Below are 24,055 nucleotides of genomic sequence, written 5' to 3'. Positions count from 1 at the left end.
CCCAAGTGCTCCCAACTCCGTACTGGACACTTTCTACACAGGTCCAGTGCCACCCTCTGTGTCGGGCTGCATGTGAACACTTAAGTTATTTCAAATTTAAGAACATGATGGAGCCAGTGAGGCTGAAAATGTTTCTGTAAATAGCAGAGTCTGCAGATCCGTCTTTCTTTAATAGGGACTGTCTGCCACGAGCAGGTGGCAGGCACAGCCAGCTCCCCCCATGAGTGTACACCCCGCCACACACCAGTCATCCACTCTCAGTCAGTGGGGGTGCCCAAGTTTGGATCTGTAGGGATAGTTGAGCCACAACTTCAGGGAGAGATTTTGACGTGCCCCAGAGGCTGGGGCTGGGGCTAGGACATGCATGATCCCAAGAAGTGCTTCTGTCTCTGCTGGCCTGGACCACAAGAGGGTCACCAAGCACTGGCTGCATAGAGCTGCGGGGGTGGGTGGGCCCCCTGTCCTGGATCTGCTGTGCTCTTCCTACAAAAGCCTGGGGAGGCCTGTGCTACAGAGGCAACTCTGGCTCTGCCCTGATCCAGGCACAGGGCAGTCCCTGCCTCCTGGTGTCTTAGTTTCCACATCCGCAGAGTGGCTGGTCCTGAAACGCCCACCCAAGCAGGTCACGAACACTGAAGCAGTGTGAATGGAGACCCTGGTAGGAATCCACCTGCTTTGTGGTGACCAGGTACAGGAGGAGGGCTAGTGTCTTCCAGGGTCAGGTAGACTTCAGTGAGGGGGCCCAAAAAGTATGGGGGTGTCTGACTTTACTTCCAGTCTGAGCTGTGCTGAAGGTGTTGTAGCCCTCAGCTCTAGGTCCCAGTTCCACGAAGCCTGTGAGTGGAGTCAGTTAGAACTGGGCCAGAAAACAGAGAGCCCCTGGGTCTCAGATCCCCTCATCCCCTGCTGCAGGGCAAGGTGCATGACAGGACACAAGCACGGGGCTATAGCGTGGCCCCGCTGGGCAGGGGTATCTTGTAGCCACTGCGCAGGAGCACAAGACAGGCACCCAGACCTAGGGCTCCTGCCAGCAGCACGGCACCCAGGGCCTTGAGGAAGGAAGTCCTGGTGCGGGTGAAGGAACCGGGGGCCATGATGCCCAGCAGGGCAGTGCTGACGGTGAGTGTGTAGAGGATGGACACGCCCGTGTTGAGTGCCACGATCTTCCCGAACTTGGCGAACGGGGCGATGATACAGAAGAAGAGTGGGACGGTGGCGATGACAGTGGTGAGTGCACTGGACACGATGGCCACGCCCACATGGCGGACGGCCTCCAGCGTCCTCCACTGGCGCTGAGAGCTGGCATCCTGAGATGAGAGAGAGGGGTGGGGAGAGAGGGGGGAAGGGAGAGAGAGAGAGAGAGAGAAAGAGAGAGAGAGAGAGAGAGAGAGAGAGAGAGAGAGAGAGAGAGAAGGAAAGAGGAAGGAAAGGGGAAAGGGGAAAGGAAAATCAGGAGGTCAGGAGAGGGGAAGAAGAGAGAGGGGGAGGGAGGGAGGGAGGAAGGGAGAGAGAGAGAGAGAGAGAGAGAGAGAGAGAGAGAGAGAGAGAGAGAGAGAGCGCGTTGGGACTGAGCACCATGACAGCAGGCCTGGGGCTTGACTGTGGGGCATGGCAGTGTATACTGCTGCCCCAGGCTGGCTCTGCCTGAGGGGCTCCCATATCATCAGGCTGATAGGCTGTAGGACAGGAGAGTATGCATAGTGGGTCCTCAAAAATGGGAGCCGTGACTGGAGTTATTCTATCCTTCTAACCAAAAACTGATTAAAAGTGTAGATGACTTCATTTTAGTCAGTCTTATTTTTTTTATCAGTCTTCTCATCAAACCAAGAAAAAAAAAAACCTGGAAACTGTGTACAGTTAGCTTTAGTTGTTACCTTGATACAACCTAGACTCACCTGAGAGAATCTCAGTGAGGGATTGTCCACAATGGGTTGGGTTGTGGGGAGATGGTTAATGGATGTGGGAAAACACAGCCTACCGTGGGTGGTTCCATTCCCTAGGCAAGGGATTGTGAACTGTGTGGCAGCGGATTAGTCAAACTGAGTACAAGCAAGCGAATGAGTGAGTGAACAAGACAGCATGCATTCAATTTCTTTCTGCTCTAGAGTGAAGAAATATGTGGTTAGATGTCTGAAGCTTTTGCCCTGATCTGTCCATAATGATGGTCTACAAAGTGGAACTATAAGTTTTCATCTGAACTGCATTTTTTGGGGGTACTTTATCATGGCAATATATTCAACTAGAGTAAATCTGCCCCTAACCCCCTCCTTAGCTCCACAGCAAGCTCTGGCAGTGGTCTCATGACTGGAAAGACACCTCGTGTGCCTAGGGCTGAGGAGTGAGACACTGCAGTCTTGGAAACAGCTCCTAGGACAAGGCTTGCCTGGGTGGTCAGTATGGGATATCCATCTGTCCTTATAGGCCCTCCCATTGCCCCAAGGTAGGAGCTGAGGCAGAGGTCAGGCATACACAGGGCAGCTTACCTCAGCCTGCTGTGGGGGTAGGTTCTCCCCAGCCAGCAGGTAGCCTTCTACCAGATGGACACAGTAGTCCACAGAGGAGCCCACCAGGATGGACAGGGAGATGGCTTCCACGGCACCCATCTCCCAACCACTCCAATACATGATAGTCACCACGAGGCAGACGATGCCTGTAAGAGGGACAGCAAGGGTATAGCCTAGACCTTTTCCCGCCCATGTGGTCCTAGAGGGTCCCAGGGGGAATGGAGACTTCTGGAGTCAAGAGGTATGCTGGTGCTCAGTGGCATAGAGAAGGGGAGGGAGGAGGGAGGAAGGGGGAGGGAGGAGGGAGGAGGGAGGAAGGAGGAGGCAGGCACGGCACCATGCCACTCACCTAAATGATGCCACAGACAGATACCTGGCTCCACTCAGGGAACACAGACAGGTAGTTTCTGTGTGTCACTGTCACCCAAAGTCAAGCTGAGGGTATTTTTGTAGGGGTGAGGATTGCAACGAGGCCTTTGCTAAGACTGGATGGCCAGAGGCTCATAGAAATTTGTTGCCTTGAAGAACAGAAGACCTGGTCCCACCCCCACCAGCCTGGCCCACTGTTCCATCAACCACACACCCGCACCCAGCCTGCTGTCTCCTGCCATGTGCCCTGGCCGATCTCATCCCTGGTGCACCGTCACCCAGGGCACACATACCTAGGATACTCAGGAGCACAGGCAGCAGAAGGAGGACGTGGGTGGTGAACACGGCCACTGCGGCCACACAGATGAGCAAGGAGAGGACCAGGCCGTACAGGGCACTCTGTACCCCTGCAAGGTAGGAGAGAAGGGGGATGGGGGGCTTCAGGGTGAGGAGACTGCACCTCCCCCTTTCCTCAATACAGAGGCTACCAGGGTTGTAGGAAGGGGCAGTCATGGCAGCTTGGCCACCCCGAGGTGCGTGGCCTCCCTGCTGCAGTGTGGACTGCATACAGGTGAATTTTATTTGGAGTCCAAGGAGTTAAACATGGCCCCCAGAGAGCGGTGGCCCAGGAAGGGCCATGACATACTTTTTAAAAATTATTATCGTATGTGTGCTTGCATGTGCCCATGCGCCAGAGCACATGTGTAGCGGTCAGAGGACTTTGTGCAGCCAGTTATTTTCTTCCATCATGGGATTGAGGGATTGACTCAGGCCACCAGGCTTGCACAGCAAGTGCATTTATCAACAGAGCCATCTTACTGTCCCGAGTGGCCAAATTCAAGATCACACATGGACAGATGCAACCAGCAGGAGAGAACCCACAATCCGGCCTCTTGTCAATGGTCACTGCATGGCAATTCACTGGGGTTCTGACCCAGGACTCGGGGTAACAGAAGAGCTGCACAGACAGACCACACTGTCCTCTCGATGTGGGTAGCTGCCTCTGTGTGGCTGCCCACCACCTGGCCTGGTGGAGGGGGTATGCTCACACCCACCTATGATCTCCATGAAGATTTGCTTCCAGTGCTCACAGGTCTGGAAGCCTCGACGCAGGGCTGAGCCCTCGGGGAAGGTCTGCAGCTGCTGCCGGAGGAAGCTCTCCCAACGCAAGTAGTCCGAGTAGGTCTGGAAGGAGGACTTGCCCTTGTACGTGGTCTGCAGGGGACACAGGCTGGTGAGTCTAGTAGGTTTGCTCCACATCTCCTAAGGACAGCTACTCTGTGGCCACCAGTGGAGGGTGCCCTGTGAGGATGTGGAGCTCTCTCAATGTAACTCCCTTAGAATACTCCATGCTCCCATGGGCTACTCTCTGCCTATTCAGGAAGCCCTTCGACATGACTCTAAGACTAGCAAGGGTCCATCTCCTCTGGGATGCTTCCCTTTTGTTCAAGATGGGCCTTCTCTGGGCTCTTAAGTACCTCCCTCACCCAAACTTCCTCACAGATATCAGCATTATCTGATCAGATGCCTGCCTCTGGAGGATGCAAGCACACAGGGTCTTGGCCAGCCAAGACCACAGGCCACAGTGCATAGCCCTAAAAGGGATTTAGGACTTTCTTCTCTGTTGCTTCACTGACTCAGTTTGGTTATTCCTATGAAACAGCCTCAGCATGTCTATGCACAGGTGTGTGTGTGTGTGTGTGTGTGTGTGTGTGTGTGTGTGTGTATGTGTGTATGTGTGTGTGTGCAAGCACTTTGAGGGTCAGTTTGGCAGGGGATGCCGTGGTGGATGGTTGAGATGATCAAGAACATTTCTAACTTCAAGTTGACTATGGCACCAGCCTGAGAAAAGGAAGGTAGTTCCACCGCACACTACAGTATAGATGACCTTGAAGGACTTGATGCCCAGGGAAAGGACAAATCTGTTTGATTACATTTGAGAGATGCATTTAGTGTAGTTAAGCACATGCACAAAATAACATGGGATTGCTAAGGGCTGGGATCCCTCCAGCAGGAGGAACTTGGTGACTGATATTTTGCAGACGGATGGTCTCCACAGTGACAATGTACTTTTCTTTCTTTGAGACAGGGTTTCACTACAAGACCCTGGCTGGTTAGGAATTCTCTATACAGACTAGGCTGGTCTTGAACTCATGGAAATCTACTTGCCTCTGCTTTCCAAGTGCTGGGATTAAAGGTGTTTGCCACCATGCCCAGTTGGCTATGATTTTTTTTTTAATGTCACAAAAATGGCTAAAATGTGGGGTGGCCATTCTCAGTTGTCAGCTTGACTGGATTTAGACTCGATGAGGATTTGTTGAGACATGTCTCTGGGTATTCTGAGGGCATTTTCGGGGAGTCAGAGTAATTGAGAGGAAAAGACCCATTTTGGATGTGAGCGGCACCATCCCACAGGCTGCGGTCCTACATTGAATAAAATGTTAAAAGGACCGTGCTATTAGAATGCAAACATTCTTTCTCTGCTTCCTGGCCCACCATGGCAGAAGGCACTCTTCCACCACACTGTCTCAGCCGTGGTGGGCTAACCTCTTCCTCCCTACTCCCAGTCAATCATTTAGGTCACAGTAATTAAATACCAACGATACAGAAAAGTAGTACCAGGAGTGGGGTTGTTCCTGTAACTAAGTCTGAACATGCAGCTCCGAGGTCCCTAGAGGTTATAGGAGGAATTTGGGAGAGCTTGGAGCCGTGGGCTAGAAGAACTCTAGAAGCTCTCTAGAAGCAGACAGCAATGAACGCATGCATGCTTTTCCTTAGCTTTCCACTCCTTAAAATGTATTATTATTGTTGTTGTTGCTGTTGTTTAATTATTTATTTATTTATCTATCTATTTTGTGCATATGGTGTTTTCCCAGCATGTATGTCTGTACACCACAAGTATTCAGTGCCCACAGGGACCAGAAGAGGGTATCAGATGCCCTGGAACAGTAGTTTTGTAACTGTAACCATTTTGGAAGATCAGAACTCGGACAGGAATGTGGATGATAAAGACTGTGTACTTGATGTTCCAGTTGGGAGCAAAGAACTAGAGAATTAGACTAGGGTCTAATTGAGAATAATAGACTAATCCATTAGACTAGAATTAGACTACAGTCCATTCGTGTTATATTCTGGCAAAATAACAACGACAAAACATTGTATACATCTTGTCTATATCCCTGTAATGGATGATTTAAATTGTCAACTTAAAATAATCAGCAATCACCTGATAAGAAGCTCTCAGCGAAGGGGTGCCTACCTCACATGGGCCTGGGGCATATCTGTGGGAGGGTTATCTGGAGTACATTAGTTGACATAAGACCTACTCACTGACGGTGGTACCAGTATCTCAGCAGAGAAGTTGGAACTGTATAAGTGTAGAGCTGAGATGGAGAGATGGCTGGGCAGTTAACAGGACCAGCTGCTCTTGCAAAGGAGCAGCGTTTGACTCCCAGCACCCACATAGTGGTCCGCAACCATCTGTTACTACAGTTCCAGGTCATCTAATACCCTTTACTGATCCCTGTGGGCACTGAATACTTGTGGTGTACAGACATACATGCTGGGAAAACACCATATGCACAAAATAGATAAAAAAATTAAAAAATAAATAACAACAGCAATATCAACAATAATAATAAATTTTAAGGAGTGGAAAGCTAAGGAAAAGCATGCATGTGTTCATTGCTCTCTGCTTCCTGACTACAAGTGCAGGTTGACCAGATGTCTCAAGCTCTCGTCATTGTGATGGGCTATAACCTGGAATTGTGAGCTAAAGTAAAGCCTTTCTCTCTTGAGCTGCTTTTGTCAAGAGTATTGTATAACAGTGTGCAGGACAGTTTTATGTTAACTTGATACAGGCTAGAGTCATGTGAGGGTATTTTCTTAATTAGTGATCAATGGGGGAGGGTCCAGCCCATTGTGGGTGGTGCCATCTCTGAGATGGTGGTTCTGACTTCTATAAGAAAGCTGGCTGAGCAAGCCAGGAAGCAGCACCCCTCCATTGTTCCTATATCAGCTCCCGCTTCCAGGTTCCTGCCGGCTTTGAGTTCTGCTCTGACTTCCTTCAGTTATGAGCAGTGATGTGACATTGTGAGCCAAATAAATTCTTTCTTCCCTAACTTGCTTTCTGGTCTTGCTGTTTCATTGCAGATATACAAAACTCTGAGTAGGACACACAGCAACTGGAAATGACATTAAGACAGTCTCAAAACATTGTGAGAGGAGGCATTTAAAGGTGACAGATTAATTATTTTGGCCGAGGAAGTTTCAAGCCAGCATAACAGTGCAGCTGTGGCATACTTAACGGTACTCACATTTAGCTGGATTTACAGTAAAAATGAGGATCAACCAAACAAAAACATGACAGAAAGATTTGAAAACTATGCAGTCTGTTCACAAAGGAAGCTAGCTGAAAGCCATAGGGTTGTTATGTAAATTAGCACCATTAAGCACTCTGAGCTGGGACAGTAGGAAAAGCTTTAAGCCCATCTCAGGAATCAGACTCCACTCACTGTAGACTCCAGTGCATGAAAATGATCACTCACTTCAAAGACTTTTCCTTGACAAACACAGGGCCACCCAGGGAAGTGTTTTCCTAAGTTCAGCTACCTGGGCACTGGAGGCTACTGAAGCTGTAGTCCAAGGGTTGATGTTGGACCTTGGTATCATCAGTGGGGTGCTGGTTTGCATGAATGCAGGATGCAAAGAGGTATAGGCCGTGGAGCTTGTAGTTGTCGTTTTGATTTTTACAGGGGCTCGCCCCTAAGAGCTTCCCTTGAGTCTCTGAGGAGACTCTGAAGTCAAGACTTTTGGAAAACGCCAGAATGGTTAAGCATCCATGTTTCACCGTGAGAGGGACGTGAGCCTCTGAGGGTGCCAGGGGCAAACGATTATGGCTTAAAGTGATGCATTAAGGTGTTAAGTTGACAAGGGGTAGACTTGTAATACATTATCTGTATTGCTAATGGCATCGTATTTAGAAACACCCAGGAGAGAGCAAGGAAAACTTGTAGGTTTCTAGAAAGTATTGAGTGAGGGAGAAAGACTTCACATTGTCTCCCAGCCATGGAGACATGGTCTCCACTCTCTGTTACATTCTCCTCTCCACGATGGACTGAACCCTTTGAAACTGTGAGCTGCAATAAATCTTTTCTTCCTTCTTTCTTTCCTTCCTTTTTTTTTGTATCAGCAACGAAAAGCCAACTGATATAGATACTACAACGTTTTATAGACTGTTTTATCAAAAATAAAAAAGGCAACTTTGACTCAGCAGAACTGGGATTGTCTTCACTGGGTTAGGGGTCTCTAGTCCACCTGACCTGGCTCAGAGGCTTCTTGGTACGTACTACAAGAAACACAGACCATGGGAGACTGTATCGGGGTCCTGAGAACAGGCACTCCCCTAAACTTGTCACCTGGTGTCTATTTCTGCCACTTCCAGCAAAGTGTGTTATTTCCATGTGTCTCTATAACAAACAGATTGGGCAGGAGAAGGCTTTAAAAAAAAACACTTTTAAAGAGATTTATTTATTTTATGTACACGGATGCCTTATCTACAGGTATATCGTCTATCTGTACAGCAGAAGAGGTCATCTGATCCCATGAGACTATGGTTATAGATGATTGTGGGTGCTGGGAATTGAACTCAGGACCTCTGAAAGACCAGCTAGTGCTCTTCATTGCTGAGCCATCTCTCCAGCAGTTTTGTTTGCTTGTTTTGTTGTTTTAAGATAGGGTTTTTCTGTGTAGCCCTGACTGTACTGGAACTCCCTCTGTAGTCCAGGTTGGCCTTGAACCCGGAGATCTTCCTGCCTCTACCTCCTGAGTGCTGGGATGAAAGGTGTGCACCACCACTACCCAGCTAGGGAAAGGCTTTTAAATCCTGCTTTGTAGAGGTCAGAGGGAACTGGGGATCTGATCCACGACATCAGTAAATCACATCAAGATCAGGTAAAGGCTGGACCCCTGGTTTCCACATGGAGGCAACAGAACATCTTATTATGTCTGAGAGCCTAAAGTGCCAGATCTCAGAGAGGCCAGGTCAGGGGATATAAGTGCGTGTATAAGTGTGTGTATGCTTGTGTACACATTTCCGTATCTCCCATGGCAGAGACAGGAACATGAAGGTGACAGTGGAGAGTCTCCTGCCCCTCCTTTATCCCTACAGGTGTTAGGAAAGATGAAGATATGCAGTCGGGTGGGCTGGTGCCTGACACTGTCGACTGCTAGCTATGACCTAGGCCAAAGCCTGGGTATCTCTCTCTGGTCTGGGCTGAGGGACAGGAATGGACGGGGACACGTCTTCAAGATAAGCACCCTACACAGGGCCCCTAGGCTCACCGACTCAAAGGCCATGGAGATCCACTGCACACGACCCTCTTTGACACCCACTGCCCCATGGGATAGCTGCCCTGGCAGCAGGTTGGGCTCGGGCAGCTCCTTGCACTCGGGGTGCAACATCTGAAGGAAGGAAGAGATGCTGTACCCTGTAGGGAGAAGCAGGAGGAGGTTGCGGCAGGAAAAGCGGTCAATCCCGTACATGACGCCTGGGTGTACACCGTCACCTGCCTCTCACGATTCTAACGTGTTTGCAAATGCCCGGCAGGTGTCAACCTGCCACTGAGGTGGCAAGTGACGTTTTGGATCACTGCAGTCAAGTAGCCTTTGGACCAGCCACTTGCCCTCCAGTCTGGAAGAGCGCCCCCCAGAGGCATACCTATACATTTTACTAGCATACACCCTCCACTCCACCCCAACCCCTCAGCATTCTCTTGCAAGCCGGTGCACATTCGGCAAATGTTTGCACAGGGCCGTGAGTGCCACACGGGCACACTCCAGTACAGACACCCAAACACAAGGCACATATTACCTAGCGCTATCAAGTGGGCCGTGACCTCACATGGTCCGCGTCCACGACCGCACATACCTGACGGCAAGCACTGGGCCCCACCCGGCTTCACCAGCTCTGAGTTGCCCGCGATGGCCTTGCAGAGGCGACACAGGTGCCCGATCTCTTTGAAGAGGTCAAAGCTGCTGTCGTAGATGACGCTGCCCTTTCCCAAGGAGACACACCGGCCCGGGCGCTCAGTGAGTTGTGGACTCAGTCCCAGGCTCCCCTTCCCCCACGGTGGGCGACAGACCCTGCAGCAGCTCCCTTGTCCTGTGTTACCACCACGCCACACCCTCATGTGGATACCCGTGACTCCCTTTGCTCAGCGCCTTTGGCACCTCTGCTCCAGTAATAGCTCACCCCCTGCCCCCACCTCTTTTCTTCCTCTCAGCTGGACTTAATGCTTTTCTCCCTTGCTTCCGGCCAGCTCTATCTTGCATGCCTGCCTGTCTCCTCCGCGGGCTCCCACCTCTGCTCTGAATGTGAACAGTATCCCTCTGACTGGAAAGACAAGCTTCATCTTCTTTTGTTCCTTGACAGGCGGTACCTGCCATGCCTGTGCCCAACCCAAGTACGACCTCTAGTGACCCTGTAAGTACACCTGTCAGGCTTCTCAGTCACACACGGTCAGTGATGTCAACATACAGAGCCCACCCCATAGGAGGACAGGCCTCACCCCAGAGGAGGACAGGATTCCTCTCATCTGTTCTAGCCTCCAATGAAGATGAGGCAGCTAGTGTGGGTCCCTAAATGTACTCATATTCCTCAGTCAGTCTGCCTCCTCCAGGAGGGCAATGCTCCCTCAGAGTGCAGTTCCTGTGAGGGCTGGAGGAGCTGTGTAGGAGTCAAGAGTGTATGTGAGGGACCGGACTGCCAGGCCTGGCCTCAAGTTTCTGCTATAGCTGTCACCTTCCACATCTGCCCAGAGTGGCCGTACCGGGTCCCCGATAACGTGGTTGTCCATCTGCTGGGTGCGGTTGATACCGATGATGCCAAACACCACGAAGACCATGGCTCCCGTATCCACCAGCGGCCGCACGGCAGGCTTCCCACAGCCCGTGTTCACACAAGGGTTGAAGCCAAAGGTGGCAGAGATGTGGGCCTTGGGCACTGCAGGAGGGGGTCAGAACCAACACTGAGGGTGGGCCCAGGCTTCGGAGGCTCCCCTCGAGCCCTCCCCAGGGATGCCCCCTAAGTACCTTTGTCACTAGGCACATAGAAGAAGCCTTTGGTGGGCCCATCAGGGCTGGAGCTGAGCAAGCACCCAGGCGGCGTCACACACAGGCGCCCGTGGAACGGGGGCTTGTGAGACTGTGCGAAGTACAGCTTCCTGTGGAGGCAGGGAGGGTGAGCTCTCTCCCAGCATAAGGGCAGAGGGTGCTGAGGGCTGGGGTCTGGGGGCTTGTTTTAGTTCTGCCTCTGCCAACACCAACCTGACCCTGATCAAGGCTCTTCCCTCTGGCTCTCAGTCTCTCACCCTGACATAAGGGGGGAGGGGAAACACAAGTGTCCACTTTTAAAACTGTTCCCCAGAGCTCCGAAGAACTTAAGGCAAGCCTTAGTGTCTCCCATCCAGTCTATTGACCTATTGACCTATTGACCCATTGACCCACTGAACTCAAGGTGCCTTGAATTTGCTTCTGGCTTCTAGTTCTTCTAGACTGTTCATCCAGGAAATTGCCAGGCCCCAGGCCATGCTGTACATATCCAACAAAGCCTGGCCCTGGGCTCCAGAGCAGACAGTCTACCCTGAGATAGAGGTGCTTAGGTGGAAAGGACCCAGCTAGAGCCACCTCACTGCCTGCTCCTTCTCTCTTCACCCCTCTACTCCAAGTGGAATCAACCGGTTGGGGTCAGGGAGCTGAATTCCCGGAAATCAGTTCCTTGTCAGACCATGGTCTCCAGGTAGCACACGCAGTACAGACCTGGCATTGAGATGCTCTCCTGAAGTGGGAGCTGAGCTGTTCCTGTCCTGAGTGTGACTCCTGGTCTGCCAGGAAGATGCTGCCACCTGGTAGCTGCCTGTCTCCCGGGGAGGTGCTCGTTACCCCATCCCGACCCTAGCATGCTGACACATAGTCACATTGGGTCACATTTGTAAAACGAATGGCTGGATACTTGGGCCAAGGCAGCCTTCCTGATAAATAAGGCTATGTTCATAACATGAGGCTGTAAAGCCTGGAACAAGACTGCCCTGGGGACTTGGGACCCCGAGAGGTGGAGAATGGAACTTTCATTCAGCAAGAACGAGTCACTTCCTGCATGCCAGGGGGTAGGTAGAGCCTGAGAATAAAGTAGAAACTATAATAGATATAACCTATGCCACCCCCCAACGATGTAGAAAAGGGGCACACAATCAACCAGCCAGCAGAGACCTACTGAGAGCCTGTCACATGACAAACACCACCTGAAGTACAGCCTGAATGATCCCTCAGTGTGCTCTGAGGGACACAGCACTGAGGCTGGAGTGGTCACATGTCAGACCCACATGACTGCAGTGGCAACCGGGAGCAGAAACAGCAACAGGTGCTGCATGGAGAGTCTGAACGGGGTGATACAGGATGGGTCATGGACTTTGTATGGGGACAGCCTCCCGTGGGAGGTAGCATTAGGCTAGAAACTTGAACCCAGAGGCATAAGGCTCCAGGACATGAGGAGAACGTTCTGGGTACAGAGGATGGCTGCCAAGGCCATGAGGTAGATCCAGATGGCCATAGCGACCCTGCAGAGCTGACAGGAAAAGTGGCAAACTACAGTGGGGGTTGTGGGCCAGTCATCTTTGCCGGTGTCCCCACTCCAAGACAGAGAGAGGTGAAGCGAAGTCATGGTGGTCTGGGAGTCACGTCTGCACGGCTCTTACCGAGTGTGCTGTTGCTCCTTGGTGGCCACGTAAAAGCTGAAGTCAAACTTCCAGCCCCTCCTGGCATCGCAGGCCAAGGCCGTCACCATCCACTTGCGGGAGGGGCTCGCCGCCTGGAGCAGCCCTACTGTAGACATACAAGCGGTCAGCTTCTTGGTGAAGTCACCAAAAGGCGCTCTATACACCTAAGCAGTGGGTTGACAGAGACAAGACACGTGACTCGGGGAGGCTGCCTCGGCCTGCCCAGCCTCAAGGTCTGTCCCCTCCCTCCCTGACCTATGTCCCACCCTGTCCTGGTCCCCAGAGCTCAGAGGCTTACATTTGAACTTGAAAGTGGGCAACTTTTCCTCTCTCCCTTCACCCCCTTTCTCTCTGAACCTCATTTCTTTTCTAATGGGCTAGCCTTCACTGTTAACTTGACACAACCAAAAGTCATCTGAGACTTTAAATGAAGGACTGTCTACATTGGGTTGGCCTGTGGGCATGCCTTTGGAAGATGTCTCAAGTTAACTGATGTGGGAAGACCCAGCCCACGGTGGGCGGTACCATTCCCTATTCAGAGGGTCCTGAACTAACAATGGAGAAATAGAGCTAAACACAAGCAAGCGAGCACAGATGCATTTATCTCTCCCTGTTCTTTCCTGTGGGTGTGATAGGACTAGCTGTCTGAAGTTCCTGCCTTGGTTTCCCCACAATGATGAACTGTGACCTAGAATTAATTATAAGCTGAAGTAAATATCTTTCTCCCCTAAGTTGCTTTTCATCAGGGGTATTTTTATTTTTATCATAGCAAGAGGAAAAACTAGGATACTACGTGTCTTCTTGGGACAGGCTCTGTGCCTGGATCTAAGGACTGAGCCTTAGATCAGCCTTAGATTAGGCAGGATGGGCAAGGCCTTGCCCTTGTGGAGTTCGCAGTGGGGATGGTGTCAGATTCTGGCTGGGCCAGATTCAGTCAGACAGGACCTTCAGGTGAGAGACGTGGCAGGGAGAAGGGCATCCCGAGAGGAGACGCCAGGTAGGGCTGTGGAGGGAGGGGTGGCATTTGTGGTGGGGAGGACAAATCTGACCAAGTAGGTTCCTCTGTGCAGTCATCTAGATGGTGGGAAGGGTTAAAAGAACAGGAATGATCCTGTTGAGGGGACACTGAATCTGGGTGTGTCCATGGGAGGCTATCTTCTGGGTAATCTCTTTGTTATAGGATGAACTGTGGACTGTCATGGTGGACCATTACTGCCTTCCACTGTCAGGTGGTACAGAGCTCTTGTTCCCTGAACAACCAACAATGTCTTATATTCCCATTGCAAAGATCAGGAAACCGAGGCTCAGAGAGACTGAATCACCTGCCCAACAACATCCAGGTTACACAGGCAGAGCTGGGATTCAAACCCAGCTCTGTCTGCAGACCCTGCTGCACAGCTGACGGCTACAGCAGGCCCTCATGTGCCCAGAACAGCTTCACCCTTAAGGGCCCTGCTCCCTGCCTACATGACCAATATTCACCAGTATGGTACCAACGGCCCCTCCTCAGTACATAACTTCATGACAGCCTGGGCTCACCTGGAAGGATGGCACCTCTCCATCTCCAGGGGACACAGCTTGCCAGGGCGCTGGTAGGCTGGCATTGAGGGATAGCCTGTAGACAGCTGGGTGGCCTTTGCTCTTCACTTTGGAGATGTATACGGTGCTCATGGACTCTGAGGATAAGCAAGGGACGGAAGAGGAGAGGATAGTGACCGTAACAGCCTCAGGATGCGACAGGAGCCCACCTTAGCGCTGTCGGCTGAGGAGCTGAGCACTGGTCTTAGGCTCACCCTCAGGTGTTGATGCTGTCCCACTGTACTAGAAAGGATAGGATGGTGGGAGGTGACCGGTCATGGGTGGGACGGTGGCAGTGATGGTGGCAGGTGACAATGACAGGGTGGGGTAGTTAGTGTCAGACGGTGGGAGGTGGTAGCAGTCACAGATGGAGTCACACCCATGATGGTGAAGAGACCAGGAATGGGGTAGGGTAGTGTTGCCATCAATGGGATAGCATGAAAGGTGGGGCTTGGTCTGTTAATGACATGGTGACGATACCGTGGGGTGACAGGGACAAATGTAAATGTCCACTGGGGTTACCTCCCTTTCTAACGGAGACCCCAGGAGAGGAGAGCCAAGGCTCAGGGCACCCCCATACTGACTCTCAGGATGGTGACCAGGGTCATGGAGGCTGTGGTAGGTAGAAGCCTGGAGTTCTAGTCAGGGTGGGTGGCTGAGGTGATACGAGGGTTCTGAAGTATACACATGCTACCCCTTAGCTGACCCAAGGGCACAGATTCTTGTTCCCATGGGAGTACAGGCTCTCCATGTAGAGTCAGACACGAGAGCACCTGGGTGCATTAGCGGACCCTGCCCCACTCACCCTGTGCAGTGGTCTCAGGCCGGCTGGCCCAGGAAACCCCGGAACCCCGCTTCTTCTTCTCCAGGGATGTCCTGACATTGTTCTGCAGGCTGTGGGGCTTCTCCTGGAACAGACCTGCCCCCCAGCGCCCCACTGAGTCAGGGACATTGGTAGGTTTCTGGCCACGCCTGGTAAGCTAGGAGGATTGGCCAGAATCTATGCAGGACCAGAGGCTGGAGGGAGTGGACATCAGTGGTTTGAAGGAGGCTCAGCAAAACCAAGGAACACACCGAATGTTTATGTCTCCATCTGGAGGGGGACATAGGTCCCCATGTGCCCTCTGTGTCTGGCTTTCCCAGTTCTATCGGGTGAGGGTAAGGTTGGACAATGGCTGCCTTGTAGCGGCTACAGGTGAAGTGTTTGTCTAACTGAGAGAAACATCTTTAAAACAGCAGTCCTCATAGCTATCCCGAGAGGTTATCAACAGAGGACAGACCTGGTTATCGGCAGAGGACAAACCTGTGGTTTTGAGAACCAGGGACTTCAGGGACCAGGAAGTGAGGGGCGTCCAGGAGAGGCCGCCCTCTTTGCTGCCACACCAAAGGTCTCCCTGAAATGGGGGTTCAGAGTGCATTACAGGTACAGGGGTGAGGTGGCTCTCCTACAGGTGGCTACTCTGGTGTCTGTCCTGCTGGGAAGCGGAGGTGGCAGGGGACAGGCAGGGAGTCCCCGGGAGTACGTGTTGTGAACTGGGAGAGCCCCAGTGGAGACCTGCAGGCTGAGCTGGGCTGTCTATGAGACGCAAGGCTCTGGGTAGCCGTCAGAGCTCCAGTCCTTTATCGTGCAGTCAGCTCCTGCCCTGACCCAGGGAAGGCTGGGTTAATGGGAACAAGGCCCTGATTAAGCGAAGGTAATTACGGGCAGTGGCGGCGGCGGAGCTCCTCTCCCGGGCTGCAGGCGTTCAGTTCAGTTAAGCCTTGTCTCTTTTCCCTTCTACCCACCGGAGCAGAGTGCTTTGACCCTTGTCCACCCTCGCTCTGACCCCACTCTCCCTGCCCCTCGCTCTGCCCCCACTCTCCCTGCCCCTGGCTCCGCCCCCACTCTCCCTGCGCTGAGGGCTTAGATCTGACACCTTGAAAGCCACTCCCCCTCCCCTTTTGCTCCTCTCGACACCGGCCCTGTCAGCATCCTTCAGGTATTAAATCACTCTCAACACTGTGGTTCCATAGCTCCTCCATGACTCTTGTAGAGATGGCGCCAGCCTCCTGCCCATCCCCATCTGGTCCACCAACCCCAAATCCTTCCGTCAACAGAGTAGTCTCTGCAACCCTCCCCTCAGCCTTGGCTCTCCCCTTCCCCATCACTGCCACAGCCGTTAGCCTAGAACCCTCCTTCCTTGTAGCCTGGTCTGACTGACCTTCTCCCTTTCCTTTGGGTCTAACCAACTCTTTCCCTTCCAAGCTCTATTCGTTTGATGACTCTCATTTTTTAAAAGTATCTGCTTAGACACCTCCTATGGGCAGCCTTCCAGGGTATACATGCCCACAGAGCACCGAATCCTTCCTCCACAAAGGTTCCCATCTGCTACTTTAACAGTGAGTCCCTGACTCTGTAGCCTGGAGCCCCTGAGCCCAGGATGTCCCATCCTCCGCTCAATGCACCTCTGCAATCTCTCAGGCCAACAGTGGGCTCAGCCGCCACAGGGGGAGGGCTCAGCCGGCGGGGATCCTCACCTGAGCAGGTGATGCAGGATATCCCCTCGGCGCTCAGGTTGTACTTGAGGTCCAGCAGCACCTGAATGTTGGTGTCCGGCCGGAAGAGCAGCGGGGCCCGGCTGGCGGGGCGGAGCCGGCTGGCGAACACCAGGGACAGGATAAGGATGGAGGCAAAAAGCCCTGTGGGGAAGTGCTGTGTGAGAGGAGGCCCTGTGAGGGATCCGAGGCTGGCACCCCACCCTGGCAGAATCGTCAGTGTGAAGAGGGGCGGGGGGGGGGGAGGAGCGGGAGGAGCAGGAGGAGGAGGGAGAGGAGGGAGAAGAGGAGAGCAGGGAGAGGAGGAAGGGGAGGAGCAGGAGGAGGAGGAAGAGGAGGAGAGCAGGGGAGGAGCTGGAGGAAGAGAGGGAGGAGCTGGAGGAGGGGGGAGAGGAGGAGAGCAGGGTAAGAAGGAGGGGGAGAGGAGGGAGATAGCCCCACCAGAGGCAGGGATGGCGACTGTGTTTGTGGAGTTGCTGGCGCCTGGTTGTAAGCTACAAGCTGATGCTCCTCCACACGGGCTAGCTAGTGTCTCAGAGTATCTGGCCGTCCCTGAAGAGCAGGCACTTCTGTTTGACTGCAGTAGTTCTGATTATGACGAGCCCTTGGCAGGCCCCACACCAGACCAAACTCCTTACAGCTGTCTTCCTAGACCCTTATTTGTTTTTGGTGCTAGGGAGACAGACCCAGGCCTGGTATGTGCTGAGCTATGCCCTGGCCCCAGGCAGTGGTACCACCCTCATTTATAGAACAAGAACTCAAGTGTTGGACTGGCTAGCACAGCCAAGGGCAGAGGGTAGAACTAGGGTTCAAACTCAGCCTGCCAGTCTAGTCCAGATCCAAGCATGAAATCTCTACTCTCTCGACTGGCACACGGCCGCTTGCAGGCAGAGGCTGAGGAGGCTCAGGAGCAGCCTACCCATGAAAAGGAAGAGGCAGAGAAGAGGCTGTGCTCAGACTTCTGAGAGCTACTCCACTCCCGTGCTTGTTGCTTGTCGGGTATGGAGTATGTGGGTATGTCTGCCTTCAGGAAGGGATTGGGGCACACTCACCTACGATCACCCAGCGGCTCTTGACAGCTGCCCATAAGACCCAGCGGTGCAGCAGGTCCTGCAGCTGGGCGAGGAGCTGGCCCCTGCTGCTCCTGTCAGGGGTGGGCTGCAGACCCTCACAGTGCACAGAGACCAGTGATACATCTCCCAGCTCTAGAGACACTGCCAGGCAAAATGGCAGCCAGTCAAAGTCTGAGCCACAGCCTGCCCCGCCCATACCTGCACAGGCAAAGCCCACGTGCTAGGCGAGGGTCCCCACCTTGGTGCCTGGGTCCTGTGGGGCCAGCCTTTCTTTGGACCTCCCTCTGGAGGCCAACCCCACCCAGGCCAGCCAGCTCTCACCTGGCTCATCCTCGACACTCAGCAAGGGGATGTCATCATCCAGGTAGGGGAGGGGGCCCTGAGCAGGGACACCCCCAGCTCGTTCGGGAGCCGTGAACAGGTCCCCAGGAAAATGCAAGGAGCTCTTGCGTCCGCACTTCTGGTGGCAGCTACGGAGGGCAGTGGACAGGCATGAGGCTAGGAGTCAGAGCACCCGGAGAGGAGGGGGACAAGGAAACGGTACGAGCCCAGACGGCGGCTGCTCCTGACTCGCAGGAGAGGCACCACTGACTACGAGAGCCAAGGCTGAGTTTCTTCTGGAGTCATCTACCCTCAGCTGCAACTCCTTCTCTGGGGACACAAGGGGTCACAGGAGGTGAGATGGCTGCCCTAGGATGCCCTAGGTTAGGGTCCTGCATAAAATGCACAGTAAGACAATGGTGGTTTTAACGCTGTGTATAAGTAAGCCCACCTCCTGTTCACATGCGACTACACACTGCTGCTGGACAAGGGCTTCCCTGTTCCCCGCCTAGCCTAGAACCAGGCACACGAGAACCCTAGAGGGCTTAGAGAGAGAGAGGGCTGGGTGTTGTGGCTACTCAGGAAGTGAAGGGTGAAGGCCGCCCACCTGCTCTGGCAGGAGCTCTCCAGAGGTGCCATGTAGAGGCTCCAGAGGCCCAGGGCGGCGGGCATGGTGAACAGTACAGCCAGCCAGCAGCAGGTCACAATGAGAGACATAAACAAGCCAAAGTCGTGCACAGCCGGGATCTGTAGCCAAGAGACAGTGAGGACAGGGCACAGTGAGCCTTGGGTGTCTCTGTGTCCAGAGACAAACCAGACAGCTGGCTCTCTCCGGACTGAAGTAGGAACAGTTTACAGGACAACAGCACTGGACCTAAGGGATCCCAGAAGCTGTGCTGGACACAGCAGCTGAGGAAGCGCTTGCTCCACCTGAGGGCAGAGGCTCTGGTCTATCTCCAGTCATCTGGGAATGGCCAGAGTAAGCAGCTGGTAGTGGCCATTATCGAAGACACATCACACAAAACCAGAGGAAGGAAAGAACGGTACCCAAGAGGGGGAAGTAGGGAGACCCAGAAATCTCACAGAGACCTGCCCAGGGCTGTGGCATTTGGAGAAAACCCTCCCCAACCAGCAGGCAGACCTGAAGTTTGTGAAATCACTTCACTATCTGCTCATCTCAGACCCAGAATAATCCCTTGAGGAAACTGAGGCCCAGAAAGGTCTGTATGAGTTATGTGGCCAGGTTACAAAATCTCTCTAAGATGTGGTCCTAGGCACACAGAGCCCCACTCAGGAATACAGAAGTGGGAGTGGGAGAGAAGGGGAGGGGTGGAGAGAGAGGTAAGAGAGGCAGAAGGAGGGAGAGAGGAAGACAGACAGATGGACTGTACAAGAGGTTAAAACAGGGCATGAAGAGGTGTGAAGAAGCTCAGGCCTGGAGTGAGGAGGCTGCTGGGCTCACCGTTTACCAGCTGTGTGATCATGATAGAGTCCCTTTACCTTTCCGGGCCCCAGTTTCTGTGCTAGGAAGACAGAGATGGTGACACTTTTATCTTGGGCTGTTCAGATCGGACGGTAAAGAGGTTCGGAAATGGTGGTGCCCCAGGGCAGTCAGAGCGCACGTTCACTAACTGGACTGCTGTAACCCCCCCACATGTGGTTAGTCACAAACGCACTGCAGAGTCACAGCAAGGACCTTAAGATGAAGATGCTGGGATCAGGGGCCAACCACGCGTGGGCGGATGGGAAGCCGAGACAAGGACCTCGGGCGGGCTTCGCACCTGGGAGAAGACATTGGCGGCGTAGGCGGCGGCAGTGGTCAGCGAGGTGAAGAAGGTGGCCTTGCCTGCCGTCTGGATGGTGTGGATCATCCGCAGTTGGGGGTCCTCCAGGTGGGTGGCCTGGCGGTATGTGTTGATGAATACAAAGACATCGTCCACGCCTGGAGGAAGGACAGGCCAGGGGCCAGTTCAGCTCAGGTCCCACTTCTGTGACCCTGAGGTCAGGTGCCGGGTGGCTCATCGCTGGCTTAATGAGGCCATCTGACTGGCTCTATCCTGAGGTCAAGCCCCACTCACCAGACTCTTGGTTTACACCCAGCATCTCCAAGCCCCACCCACCAAACATCGTGGCCTCACCCAGTCTCTCCAAGCCTCACCCACTGTGGCCAAACATCACCCAGCATGCACCTTGGCTCCACTTACTGTCTCCAAGACCCACTCACAAAATCTCAAGTCCCACCTACCAGCCTCCGTGACCACGCTGAGTTCAAGCCCCATCCATCAAGCTTCCTGGCCCCACCCACCCCTCTTGCAAAACTTACTTTTCTTCGTCATCACCCAGAATGCCTTGTTGGGGGGAAGGGACAGAGTTCTCAAGTGGGAATCCCCTGCCGTGGCTGGGAGACAACTCACCGATGCCCACAATCACAAAGGCGGCCACTCCATTGAGGATGCCCAAGTACTGGATGCCAAAGACCACATGGTAGAGAAAGAGCGCCACCAGGCAGCTGAGACCGATGCTCGCAATCCCAAAGAAGGACAGGAACACTGGGCAGGGCAAGGAGCACAAGGGACCATGGGGAGGGTGCTCGCAGAACACAGAGCATACCCTCTACAGTGACCCTGGCCTCAGCCCCTCATCTTGAGCTCCCTGCACCACCCTGTCTGCTCCTGGGCATGCGTAGAAACAATGCAGAATTTGAAGCCTTTCGTTCCCAGAGAAGGGGCTGGAAAGGAGGCCTGTGTGGCAGACGAAATCATTTGAGGTCAGGATGCCTATGGAAGTTCTTCCAAGTCCCACTAACCTCGCATACAGGGAGAGAATCGTGAGTGTTTTATACTGTGTGTCGCCTGAGGGGACCAGAGGTCTCGTGGTGCGGGACCTATGACTGGTTCCCTACCGGATTCTGGTGAGTCAGAACATCGAGCATTTATTTAGCACTCGATTAACATTTGCTGCATGGACGATTGCATGTCTTGCGCAGTTTTCTATCTCTGTTCACTTGGGCAAGAGCACGTGCCGCCTGCATAAAAGCAGCAATCAGAAGAAGCTAGTGCAAGGTGAGGAGGTGACTGGGAGGTGAGCTACGGGCAAAAGGGCGGCTGTTATGGTTACAAAGTAGGCTCTTGAACGATCCACAACAGTCTAAAAATATCCCAGACGACCGGACACAAAGTTACCACGGTGTCTGAGCACCATTTGGCCCAGCTCTAAGGAGCTGGATTTCAGGCTATCCAGGCATCCTTGAACAGGCCGGTGTGCGCCGCAGGGAGGGAAGGCACCGGCTCATGCGAGCCTTCGGAGATGCCGTACCTGAGCAGGAGGTTAGGATGTAGACAAGGGCAGCGATGCAGCTGCTGCTAATGAAGGCGAGAAGCATGTCGTTATTGAAGGTCCGGCGTACCTCGTAGTCGAAGAGGTCTGTCCCCCCATAGAGGACCTGGACTTTGCTGCAGGAGGGAGGCCGTGAAGAAAGGAGAAAGACAGGAAGGAGAGTAAAGATGGCTGTGGACACTTGAGCCATCAGTGGCTCTTTACCTTGGCTGTTCATCAAAATCACTTGAGCTTCCGAAAGTCCTGATATCTAGGCCTGATGCCAGGCAAATTAAATCATAATTTCTTGGGTGGAGCCGAATCAAGTTTTTTTTTTTTTTTTCTCCAGATCTCCCAGGTGATTCAACCTGTAGCTGAGGTTGAGAACTACCATTCTACACAGACGATAATCAACGACAATCAGCCCCTCTATCATCTCCCGGTTCTCAACTGTCCACAGTGGCCTACAGTCAATCAAACCGACTCCAGGTAACCCTGTTTCACGTCACTATTCAGTGCTTGCTCAAGACGAGTCATTTTCCTCAAGAACCCCAGCCAGGTTGATCACGATGTTTTTTTCCCTGTGTGTGTGTATGAGGTATGTGCATAGCTGTTCATATGTGTGTCTGTGCACATGTGTGTGCACTTGCACTTGCATTTGTGTGGGTGTGGAAGCACAATGTTGACATAGGGCGTCTCCCTTGATTGCATTCCAGCTCAATCACTGAAGCAGAGTTTGCAACTGAACCCAGAGTTCTCAGACACAGCTAGTTTGGCTAACCAGCTCACTCTGAGGCCCCATCTCCACTCCACAAGCTTTACAATGACAGGTGGGCCGCCACACTGATACGGTGTTTATGTGGGTTCTGTGGACCCCAGTTCTGGTCCTCACACTCAAGTAATAAAGACTTTAATCACTGGCAATCTTCCTAACCTCACACTCTTACTCTGTAATATATATATGTGTGTGTGTGTATGTATACACAATCATATATGTATATATGTGTATATATGTGTATACATACACAAGCATATATATATATATTTATTTATTTATTTGTGAGACAGGGTCTTATTATGTATCCCTGGCTGTCTAGAATATTCTGTGTACCTCAGACTAGACTTTTGTTCTGTGCTCTGTGTGTGTCTCTGTGTGTGTATGTGAGTGCATGCTATGTATACACACCAGGCTAGACTTGAATTCACAGAAGTCTGTCTGCCTCTGCCCCAGATCTGTCTGGGATTAAAGGTCACGTCCAGCCATCCCAAGCTATTTATTTTTATTTTATTGACGTGTGAGCCATGTATGTATGGATGCCTATAGAGGCTCAAGGAAGACATCAGGTGCCCTCCATCTGGAGTTACAGATGTTTGTGAGTCACCTGACGTGGGTGCTGAGACCTGAACCTGAGTCCTCTGGAAGAGCACTACATGCTACTAACCACTAAGCCATCCCTCTGGCACCCAAACTGCTTTAAAATACAAGCAAGAGTGACATTTCTGGCAATGGTGGGAAAACAGCTTCATATCAGGACTGCCTTACTGCTGCAACCACTAAATATTAGAAAATGGGGCTGGGAAGATGACTGAGTAGTTACGAGCACTCATGTTCTTATAGAGGACCTGGGTTCGAGTCCCAGCACCCACATAGTAGCTCACAACTATCCACAGCCCCAGTTACAGGGGACCCAACAAACACTCACGTGGACACCATACGTGCATAGAGGTAAAACATTCATGCATATAACATCAAAACAAATAAATATAAAAAACAAATCCTTTAAGATACAAGAATGCACATGACACAGGACTCTGGACAGCGAGCAGAGGACGGCGATACCGTGAGATAGGAAATAAAGCCGACTCTGTGGTTTCCAGGGCTGGCGCCTTAATGGCCACTAAGAGTTATGGCTACCAAGAAAATAAGATTCCCAGGACAGACTCTCAGATGGGTTAGTAGATTCTCTAGCAGCTGGAAAATTCCTCAAACTCGACTGTGAACCTGTTGACCCAAAGGCCAAACAACTGAAGGGACTGCAGTGGATTCTGCAGATGAACTGCTCAGACACTCCCACCAGGAGAAAAACTGCCAGAGGAGGAAAGACGTCACAGACCACGGGACAAAGAAATGAACAAGGACACGGTTCTCAGCGTCGGAAAATGGCAGAGCCCTATCCCCAGACACTCAGAGGAAGCCCGACCTAGAATGCTACACCCAGACAAACATTTCAAAAGCAAAGGCAAAAATCAAAACTCTGTCAGATGTACAAGCCTGAAATTACCTCTGGTACACAGACAGTACTGAAGATGCTAAGGGGGCCCCTCTGGCAGAAGGAAGATGACAGCGTGCAGGAGACACTGAGGAATAAGATGCACTGTAAATGGAAATGTCACGAGTAAGACATGCAACATTTTTATTTATTTCTACAAAAGAAAACTCTACTTAAAAATAACACAATGGTGTGGGGTTCATAGCAAATAGATTGTGGACCATAGAAGTGTGGAGACCACCGGAAGCGCAGAAGGATATGGCAGGGTGATATGGTACCATCTTGAAGATATACAGGATGGTATGGTACCATCTTGA

General features: G+C 52.4%; 1 protein-coding gene across 1 annotated transcript in view; it reads right to left on the bottom strand.

The window, feature by feature from the left end:
• Positions 1-944: 944 nt before the first annotated feature.
• The window catches only part of Disp3 (dispatched RND transporter family member 3), a 32,848-nt gene continuing 9,737 nt past the window's right edge, over positions 945-24,055 (bottom strand). Inside the window, exons 3-20 of the mRNA XM_028757992.1 lie at positions 21,469-21,605; positions 20,568-20,702; positions 19,935-20,095; positions 18,761-18,900; positions 18,154-18,302; positions 17,812-17,973; positions 16,742-16,903; positions 15,030-15,143; positions 14,186-14,322; positions 12,626-12,810; positions 10,965-11,095; positions 10,703-10,875; positions 9,802-9,928; positions 9,216-9,361; positions 3,929-4,088; positions 3,167-3,280; positions 2,484-2,650; positions 945-1,307 (exon numbers count right to left, since the gene is read on the bottom strand). Of these exons, the coding sequence (XP_028613825.1) occupies positions 945-1,307; positions 2,484-2,650; positions 3,167-3,280; positions 3,929-4,088; positions 9,216-9,361; positions 9,802-9,928; positions 10,703-10,875; positions 10,965-11,095; positions 12,626-12,810; positions 14,186-14,322; positions 15,030-15,143; positions 16,742-16,903; positions 17,812-17,973; positions 18,154-18,302; positions 18,761-18,900; positions 19,935-20,095; positions 20,568-20,702; positions 21,469-21,605 (2,863 nt within the window). The remainder of the gene's footprint in view (positions 1,308-2,483; positions 2,651-3,166; positions 3,281-3,928; positions 4,089-9,215; positions 9,362-9,801; positions 9,929-10,702; positions 10,876-10,964; positions 11,096-12,625; positions 12,811-14,185; positions 14,323-15,029; positions 15,144-16,741; positions 16,904-17,811; positions 17,974-18,153; positions 18,303-18,760; positions 18,901-19,934; positions 20,096-20,567; positions 20,703-21,468; positions 21,606-24,055) is intronic.

The sequence above is a fragment of the Grammomys surdaster genome, unplaced genomic scaffold, assembly GCF_004785775.1.
Source record: "Grammomys surdaster isolate TR1022 unplaced genomic scaffold, NIH_TR_1.0 126185, whole genome shotgun sequence".
Classification (NCBI taxonomy): domain Eukaryota; kingdom Metazoa; phylum Chordata; class Mammalia; order Rodentia; family Muridae; genus Grammomys; species Grammomys surdaster.
This window is presented reverse-complemented; position numbering and strand designations above follow the sequence as displayed.